General features: G+C 60.8%; 2 protein-coding genes across 11 annotated transcripts in view; one reads left to right on the top strand and one right to left on the bottom strand.

The window, feature by feature from the left end:
- The first annotated feature begins 461 nt into the window (after nucleotides 1-461).
- Nucleotides 462-6,332, top strand: LOC112812509 (coiled-coil domain-containing protein 74B-like). Of its 6 annotated transcripts, XM_073889594.1 has the most exons (8): nucleotides 462-1,073; nucleotides 2,227-2,268; nucleotides 3,323-3,379; nucleotides 4,327-4,507; nucleotides 5,349-5,526; nucleotides 5,606-5,685; nucleotides 5,766-5,837; nucleotides 6,002-6,332. In XM_073889594.1, the coding sequence occupies exons 1-8, from the start codon at nucleotides 827-829 to the stop codon at nucleotides 6,138-6,140; spliced, it is 996 nt and encodes a 331-aa protein (XP_073745695.1). In that variant the 5' UTR covers nucleotides 462-826; the 3' UTR covers nucleotides 6,141-6,332. The 6 variants fall into 6 exon arrangements, with proteins under 6 accessions (XP_073745695.1, XP_073745694.1, XP_073745696.1 ...); XM_073889593.1 differs by having other exon boundaries at nucleotides 5,349-5,685; XM_073889595.1 differs by having other exon boundaries at nucleotides 5,349-5,685; nucleotides 5,980-6,116.
- Nucleotides 6,333-7,144: 812 nt separating this feature from the next.
- The window catches only part of MED15 (mediator complex subunit 15), a 64,961-nt gene continuing 63,280 nt past the window's right edge, over nucleotides 7,145-8,825 (bottom strand). For all 5 annotated transcript variants that reach the window (XM_025857295.2, XM_025857296.2, XM_025857298.2 and 2 more), the window contains one exon: nucleotides 7,145-8,157. In XM_025857295.2, coding sequence (XP_025713080.1) covers nucleotides 8,021-8,157 — 137 coding nt within the window. In that variant the 3' untranslated portion in view covers nucleotides 7,145-8,020. The remainder of the gene's footprint in view (nucleotides 8,158-8,825) is intronic.

Genomic DNA, 8,825 nt, shown 5'->3' with positions numbered 1-8,825 from the left:
TTTTGCCCTTAGTTCTAGGGCAAATCTCATTTCTAGAACATAGTCTTCATTCCCAAGGTGTGGCCCTTTTGAGGTTTAGAAGGAAAACTGAAGCGTTTACCAGGCTCCTCTGTCAGACTCCAAACTTGGTCTCCCCTGGAACTGGTAGCTTCTTCTCAGCTTTTGGCCTTCCAGCTCTTTGTGCTTCCCTGGAGGCCCTGGAATTGTGCCCACGCGTGGGCAGTTCAGGCCAGCCACATATTCGAAGTTTATAGCTTCTGGCTCCTCATCCGCAGAGGCTCCAAACTTCCCAGTGTTGCCCCCTCACTTTCCAGCTGCAGTGGCCTTCCCATCCTCTGCCTCTTCAGCCAGTGGGCCTGTGGCTTCCTGTTTGAGGTCCGGCTGACCGGAGAGAGCCCTTGGGGAAAAGCAGTTCTTCTTTCAAGAGCTGCCTTCGTCCATTTTCTGTGTGCTTGTTGTTCTTCTCCAGTGCTTTTAGGCAGTTGTTTCATTATTTTGTCCACATTTCATAAAGCAGAGGGCTTTGTGATTACTGGAAGTGGAAACTCAACCTTTTTGATTTTTGAATCTTTAATCCGTATCATCTATTCAAAAAGTGAACTATTAAAAACAAGCATACAAAGATATTAAGACCTACTGTAAAGGCAGCCGATGATCTCAATTCAGAGGACGCCTTTTAAGTCAGGGTAGAACTTGACGCAGGCCCCGCCCCCACAAGCAGCCCGGCCCCCTCGCGCGCGCCCGTTTCCATGGCGACGCGGCGCCAGGCCCGGGCAGCCAAGCCACCGAGTGGGCGTGAAGCGGCGGCGGCGGCAGCAGCGGCTACATGAGCGCTGGGGTGGCGGCGGCCGGGCAGCGGCCGATCCCGGGCTCTCGGGGAGCGTGGCGCCCGCGCCCCCGCCCGCCCACGGTCCTCCAGCACCCGGGACAGCACGGCGCGCAGGCTGGGCACAGCGACGCGCAGAAGCGGGTCCTGGACCTGGAGAAGAGCCTGCAGTTCCTGCAGCAGCAGCACTCCGAGACGCTGGTCAAGCTCCACGAGGAGATCGAGTACCTCAAGCGGGAGAACAAGGGTGAGTCCAGGCGGTGGGGCCGCGGGTGGGGCGTCCACCACGGCTGGGGCCCGAGGGAGACGCAAACCTGCCGCCCCCTGGCGCCTCCAGCACAGAAACACGCGCGGACTCTAGAGCACGCAGGGTTTTAAGGACACAGGGCATCAAGCCCCACCCCGGGTCGTGCCACGCGGGTCTCGGACTCCCTTCCCCCGCCACCGGCCCCAAACCAGGGTCGTCCTGGGGGTCGGGGTGCGTCAGGGCCATCACGTCTGTGGCATTTCCCCGCAGTGAGCCCGGCCGCAGTCTTGTGTCTAGGCAAGTCAGTGCCGCCTGTTTTAAAAAAAAAAAAAACTTTTTGTGGAAGTAAAAAGTGCGAGCATACAGCTCAGTGATTTTCACAAACTAAACGCACCCAAATCAAGGGCTTACATGCCGGGCACTATCCAGATCTCCCGTGCAGACGTGTGTCCTCAGGGCAGGGGCTTCCTAACTTGGCCCGGCTGGTGGCTCCTCACCACCATGGGCCAGGCCTGAAGCAGAACCTGAGGCCTTTTACTCTGCCTCCCTCTCTCTTCTCCCTTATGTTTTAGCTGGAGCTCCTCCCGCCACACTCCGAGTCCTGCCTCAGTTTCTCCCCACCTTTCTCCTGCTGTCTTTACTTGAAGTGCTAAGTGTGAGATCAAGGGGTATCCATTATGTCAGGACTCCCCCCTCTTCACATAAGGAGTTTTGAGTCTCACCCCTGTCCCTCCCTGATGCCCAGGCTGGATGTGGCCTGCCCATGTCCTGGGGGGTCACTTGATCATTGCTCTGACCACGTTTGCCCATCCATGCCTAGGGGCTCCTGGAGGGCTGGGTCAGCCTGATTCACCTCTGTCTTCCTGGAGCGGGGGCCCCACCTAGCAGAGGGTGCCTTGTAGATGTCATGGGCAGATGGGTGGACTTCTGGCAAGGCTCTCACCCAAAGGCTCCGGCTCTGGAACAGCCAGAGGTATTCCTGGTCCTAGGGCACCCAGGGCAAAGACGGCCCATGGGCAGGGTCCTGGCTGCCAAGGTCATGTGTGAAGTCTCTCAGGGGTTCAGCAGGGAGGGAGTGCCCAGGGCAAAGCAAACCTCTTCTCTCAAAGTGGCAGCACCTTCAAAAATGACCGGAGCATGTGTTTGCTTTCAGATCTCCATTACAAGCTAATAATGAATCAGAAGCCAAAGAAAGGTAAGAATGAGGCCCTCGGGTGCCTGATGGGAAGTTGCTGATGTCTGGAGCAGACCCTGGGTTGCTTGAGTCCATCCAGCTAGCCGCACTGGCCTATCCCAGTGGGGAGGGGTCCTGGGGGACCTGGACAGACGCCACTGCTCCCAGCCATGGTTTGGGTGGCTGTGCACCCAAGCACAGCAGGTGGGGCTCTTGGGGATCCCAAGGCCTGAGGTCTGTGCAGGTGGGAAGCCGGAAGAGCAGCTGCCCTCCCTAGCCTTGCTGCTCTGAGGGATTCTTTTCCTTGGATTGCTGCTATGGCAGGCCCCAGGCTCCCTCTAAAACGCTGGCAAGCCTTGGGCGGCCCCAGCCCTGTGCCTCTGGTCCATCACTTCCTGGCACAGAAGGCTCTGGGCACAGTCCTTCCAGGGAGCCTCTCTGCTACTCCACAATGACCAAGAGGGCTGGGGGAAGGAAGTAGAGGCGCAGAGACCTACAGCCACTTACCCATGGCCCTACCTCATCCTGATAGTAGCCCATCCACTTTGTGTGTCCCACAGTCCAGCCCAGGGAGACTCAGGCTGTCTTGGGCCTTCTCTCCCACTTACCTTTGGGGCCAAGTCTGAGTGGTGCTAGCCTGAAATGCCCCAGTCTTGGGGGCTGTCCAGGGCTCATTTCCTAGGGGACAGAGAGAATGGGGTGGTGGTGGGCCCTCCTCCGACGGGGCAAGAGCAGTTCCAGTGAGCTGTCCTTGGCAAGTGGCAGGGCCTGTTAGTGGTCCCAGTTCTGTGGCACCAGAGGTCCCTAGTGGGACATCAGAAGAGGTCATCCTCCTTTGGGGCTTCTTAGGGCCCAAGCCCACTGCTTTCTGGATGGCCCTTCAAGAAGTCACCTTTCCCCTGGCCTTGGCGCTGCCTCACCAGAGTAGGGGAGGGCCCTGCATGAATACACAGGCCTGCAGGGCCAGCAGGAGGGCACAGGTGGCCGGACCCTCACCCATGGGGGGGGGCGGCAGAATTGTCTGGTGACACTAGGATGGAAGGCTCTCCAACTGACCCTGTGCGTTCTCCCACAGGCAGCATTTCCAATTCCAGCTTTCAGTCCACCAAGTCCGTCTCAAATTCGATGTCAGGTGAGCACCCACCCGCACCCTCCGTGAATGCAGGGTCAGGGGAGGGGCACATGCCCCACTGGGGCCCGGGGCCCAATGGCCAGTGTGGGGCGCTGGCCAGGTTGCTGTAAACCCCTGGTGGTCTTCTGCTGGACACACCTCAGGGGAGCACCTTTGCCAGGCTCTGTGGGTAGCTGAAGGGAGCCAAGGAGGGTGACCCCCAGGTGTCGTGTGCTGACACCAGCAGGAAGGGGCTGAGGCAGGGTGTGACAAGACCTTGGGCTGGCCAGAGGGAGGCTACAAAAGCCCGGTGGGCTTGGCTGCAAAGGGAGTGAACGCCAACGTGGGGCACAAGGCCCTACAGCAGATGCACCCCGACATACAGAGGAGCCTCTGAGCCTCCCTAAGCTGTCTTCCAGGGAGAGGTGACACACAGGTGGCCTGGCAGAAGCCCTGCTCATCTTGTCTCCCCACCCCACCCCACCCAAGGAGGCAGGAAGCAGGTGGGATGGCCCTGCCTAGAGTTCTGGGCTTGTGGTGTCCTTTGCAGAGGGAGGGAGCTGATAGCCTCTTCTTCCCACTCTGCCTTCCTGAGGCCGGGCATCCTCACAGGGGCAGCCCTTGCCCTTTCTACGCAGGGCCCAGGCAGGCAGTGGGCCTTGTCCTTGGAAAGGAAACCTGTGCAGGCTGGGTCCCAGAGCTTTCATTCAGTGTCATTTTGCCCAAAATGGGGTGCTGCTTCAGAGTCCGGGAACAGCTGTGGGGCCACCCCCCAGCCCCGGCCTTCTCTGAGTACACGTGGGACAGGCCTGCTTCATGGAGCCAGCTTCTACCGCAGTCAGCAGGCACCACCCACAGACCCTCAGACCCTCGTTCGCTTCTACCAGCTTTCCTTTACGAGGCGGAAACCGAGGCGGGGGGCGGGCGCTCCTTGAGCGGACTTGGGCACTGGTTCTCGATGCCCACAGTGACTGCCCTGGCTGCAGCCAGCTCTCAAGGCAAGGCCAGGACCCAGCTTAGCTTCTCCAAGAAGCAAGACTCGAAAGCTGACGTTCCCCAGAAGACGGACCTGGAAGAGGAGAGCCCAGTTGCTGCCGTGTTTCACAATAGCAAGCTGGACAAAGCCCCAGGGACGAAGGGGCCGGCCAAGTAAGGGGGCTCGCCTGGACCCCGTGGGCCCAGCGCCCATTTAGTAGGTTCACATTCTGCAATCAGCCAGCTGCTTTGCCCTTCCAAATGGGCCACTCTCCTGAGTGAAAGCCGACTCGCTCCAGGCTTGCCCATCTGGTGGGCAATGCCTTGCCCCTTTCCCGAGGGTCTGCAGGGTCCCTGTGCTGACCTGAGCCCACATGTGGGTGCCAACAAGCAGCCCCGAAAACATTTTCTCACAGAAATGAAACAAAGTGATTTGGCCTTTCAATTAACTTGTTCACCAAGAGAACAGTTAAGTCGGGTTCCTGGGCTCACCCCCGGGGAAGGGTGCTTGGCCTCTGCAAGGCATGGAGCCAGCAGGCCAGAGCAAGACCGGTGTGCTGACACCTGAGTTTCTGGGACTTCCCTGGAAAGCAGCAAGGAACCTGGACTTTGCCTCCGAAACGGAGACCCCGTTGTCCCCTGGGTAGGGAAACCAGCAGGTCAGGCTCCCGCTTCTCAGCACAGTCCTTAGATTCTCTCTCAACCAGCCCCACAGGTGTGGGGGTCAGGGCTGAGGGAAGCCACGCAGCGTGAACCACATCTGACCCTCAGGTGCACCTTGAGAGAGGAGGCAGGGGTGGGCCCAGGTCACAAGGTGGCACCGGAGGGCCCCCCCACCCGGTGCCGGGACCACCCTGGTCAGCAGAAGGGAACCAGGCCCTAAGGAGGCTGCGTGGACACCCCTCATCCCCACACCGGTCTCACACTGGTGCGGGTGCTGCCCGGGAGAGAGGTGGCGGGTGGTTAGAGCAAATCCTGGCAGGCTAGCTCTGGGCTGCTGCAGTGACTGTTCCAGAGATGAAGAAGGGGAGGCCTCCAGGGCAGTGGCCGCCTTGACGACAGGCAGCCCGCACAAGGGCAAGCAGCCCCCCGCAATGAGCCTGCCCCCCTACCTGCGCAAGCCCGCCACGCTTCAGCAGTGTGAGGTGGTCATCCGCCAGCTGTGGAATGCCAACCTCCTGCAGGCCCAAAAGGTGAGGCTCGGGCTACGGGGCGGGAGGGCAGTGCCTCCGCGGGCCCCGCCCACTGCCCCCTCTTCTCCCTGCCTTCCAGTTGCAGCACCTCAAGGCCCTTCTGGAAAAGAATCAGAGGTCCAAGGCTGCCCCCGAGGAGGCTGGGCCCAGCTCTCCCAAGTGAGTGACCCCTCGCGGCCCCCCACCCCACCACAGCAAGGTCTGCTCCTCTGGGGCTCACTGCTGACTCCTCCCTCAAGGGACCAGGAGGCCCTTCACTCGGGAGCCACGCAGCTCCCCAAGGTCCCCACCAAGGGCGTCCCCAAGAAATGGTGAGTCCCACCGGCAGGGGGAGGGTGGGGTGGCCTTCGAGCCCCGGACGGAAGGGACCGGGACAGCTCAGTGCTTTGCCTGGGGCCGCACTACCAGCCACGTCTCGGCTCCTGCTCCTCCTGCTCCCGATGGCGCCTGCAGTGACGTCCCTCTGCCCGAGCAGCCTGATTCTGAGCCCGATGCCCGTGGCGGAGCGCTCCATCCTGCCGGCGCTGAAGCAGACCCTGAAGAGTAACTTCGCCAAGCGGCAGAAAAGGCTGCAGGTGGTGCAGAGCCGGCGGCTGCACCGCTCTGTGCTCTGAGGCCCGCGGCACCCGTCTGCGTCTGCGTCTGCGTCTGCGCGGCATGTCTCGGCAGGTCTCGGCAGGTCTCAGCCAGGCCCGTGCCCCTCCCCCGCACCCCTCCGCCGGAGACCCTCCCCCTCTCTAGATAGCACTTCCAAAGAATTCTAATACGTTTAGGCCAAGCGAAATTCCAGATAAACAAAACTCATCGCAGATAAAGTACTTGGTCTCAGAACTGGGAAATTATTTTCTTGCTCGGTATTTTGCTATTCTGCGTTTACAGGAAAACACTATGAAATAAGCATCACCCTACCCCGTTGAAGACTGGAAATAAAGCTCGTTTCTCCACTTGTGCGTCTCGTCCCTCACTGCTGTCGGCATCACTGCGCCGCTCTGCGCCCCCAGCTCTGCTCCCTGCAAGGGGGAGGGGCCTGCCAGGGCGGTCCCCGGGGCTCGGGCTCGTCTGGGGCCCGGCATGCTCTCCCTTCTGAGTGCAGGGGTCTTTCCTGGCCCTGGGCACAGGGCGAGACGCCTTCCGCCCACCGTCGGCGCCGGCCGGCCTCCACACTGACAAACAGCTGATGAGCCATCCTGCCGAGCCTGCCTTCCCCCCCCCCCCCCCGCCGCCCCGGAGAGGGCCTCGGCCGCGGGAGAGCAGGTCTCTCCAAGGCTCTGGGCCTCCACCCTGTGACACTCCTACTACCCCACGAGGGCCTCACAACTGTAGCCTTCTCAGGCTCATGGGTGTGGGCAGGACCGCCCCTGGCAGGGCCGTGCTCCGGGCCCCACTGGCCATTTCCTCAGTGCTCATCTCTGCCTCTTCTGGCTCCGAGCAGCAGGAGTTTGGCCGGAAACCTGGGTGAGGCCGAGGCACTAGCACTCAAAAAAGGGTGAACTAAGGCCTGGGCGTCCATGGCCATCTCCAAGGTGGGGAACCTGGCTCAGCCCCGACAGCGTTCCTCACCAGCCAGTGGTCCCCAGACTTTTGGAGGGAGGGGACACAGTAACAAATTCACGACAAACACAGGAATAATAAATTTATTGTAAGAACCACAGATGACACGGTAGTGCACATAGAAAAGGGGAAACCTCTCATCGCCAGAGGGCTGGTGGGCTGATGCCCTGTCAGGGAGCCTTCACTCTCTGGAGTGGCTCTGAGGACGCCACGTCCTGAGGACACCGCCCTGACCCAGGAGTGGGCATGGTGCCGGGACAGGGTCCACCCAGGTGCCCCTGCTCCCCAGGCACCCCCACAGTGCTGAGCAGACCCCCATGGCTTAAAGGGAGAATGCCATGAGGTATGAGGCCCAGGCGATGGCAGGGGATTTGCAACTGCCTGTAGGGCGACCTTCCCCCTCTGAGACTTGGCCAGCGCCCTTGGATCCAGGAGCTTCCCTGTGGCTTGCCCCAAATGCCAAAGTGGCTGGGTCTGAACCCAAAACCGTGACCAGAGAATTCTGTGTGTGTTTTCAGGGTTTCCTATGCTTTCCACGTTCCCCTACAGAAACAGGAAGTATTTTCTGGTGCACACACACGAGGCTCTAGCAAGATCCTGAGTTCTTCCCCGTGCTACTGAGGAAGGACATGGGCCTTGGAGAGGCCGAGGGGACAGCAGCCCAGGGAGGAGTGCACAGGGCTGGTGGCATGTCCAATCCCCTGGGGAACGTCCCAACCCCACCACTGATGCAGCCAGCTCCACAGCCACCTGCCCCAGTCATATACAAGTGTGGGAGGATGTTTGGCAGGTCCCCAAGGCAGAAGATAAAAGCAGGAAAGCTAATCTAAGCCCAGGCTCTCTAAGGGAGCCAACACCTAGAAATGTCCAACACGAGGGTGCATGTCCTCTGTGGCCCTGACAAGGCTGCCGGCTCTCCCCGTGGTCCCCAGTGGCTGGGTGGCTAGGCAGCTGAGAGGCAGGCCTGGTGGATGCTCTGCGCCCAGGTGTTGAGCAGGGCTGTGACCGAGTGCTTGTCGGGGAGCTGCAGCAGCCTCGAGGTCATGCACCGGTGCACCGACTGCAGGAAGGGGTTGGCGTCTGCAACAGAGCAGTGGGCCATTAGTGCTGCTGGGCCTGCCACTGGGCCACACAGCAACTCTCTATGAACAGGCTGCCCCAGACACAGGGCTGGCGTGTGGGGCATTCCACCCAGCCAACGTGACCAGGGGTGCCATCTCCCACACACAGCGGGACAGCCGACGGGCTCCCCTCCCAGGCCCACGCGTCAGTCGAGAGCTAGAATGTGGACCGGTCTGGAGCCCAGGACTCTCCCAAAGGACAGCCTTGGGATCCCAGCCCTATGCACCAGCTCTGAGCTGCAGGGTCACTGGTCCCCATCAAAAGGGCTCTCTCTGGGCCTCTGGTTTGAAGCCATGTCACCCAGATGGGTCTCCAGGAGCTCTAGCTCCTTCTGTGTTCCCCTATTAGCTTGCAGAGGCCTCCAGGGGCGGCTGGGCCTGCTCACTCCTCACCCACTAGACATGGCTGCCCTGCAGATGCAAGACAGACGGAAGAAGACCAAAGGTACAGAGACCCCTTTCTCTCCAAGTGATTTCTGGGCAACCCCACTCCTGTCCACAAAGGGGCAGCCAGAGAAAGTGGAGCCGGGGCCTCCGCTGCAGCAGCACAGAGGAAACCCGGGTTGCCTGGAGCTGACCCCCGCTGCCAGGGCCCCTAGACAGCAGCCATAAGGCCTCGCCACGGCT

This window comes from Callorhinus ursinus, unplaced genomic scaffold (assembly GCF_003265705.2).
Source record: "Callorhinus ursinus isolate GAN/ISIS: 27379988/994484 unplaced genomic scaffold, GSC_fseal_2.0 scaffold110, whole genome shotgun sequence".
NCBI lineage: Eukaryota > Metazoa > Chordata > Mammalia > Carnivora > Otariidae > Callorhinus > Callorhinus ursinus.
Note: the sequence above shows the minus strand (reverse complement) of the source record. Positions and strands in the feature narration are given on the sequence as shown.

What these genes read in the sequence shown, in the direction of transcription:
- LOC112812509 (XM_073889590.1), top strand. Translation starts at nt 827, where the DNA reads ATGAGCGCTGGGGTGGCGGCGGCCGGGCAGCGGCCGATCCCGGGCTCT. An exon ending in GAATCAGAAGCCAAAGAAAG is followed by an intron (nt 2,269 to 3,322) that starts GTAAGAATGAGG and finishes GTTCTCCCACAG; the next exon opens with GCAGCATTTCCAATTCCAGC. An exon ending in CGTCTCAAATTCGATGTCAG is followed by an intron (nt 3,380 to 4,326) that starts GTGAGCACCCAC and finishes CGATGCCCACAG; the next exon opens with TGACTGCCCTGGCTGCAGCC.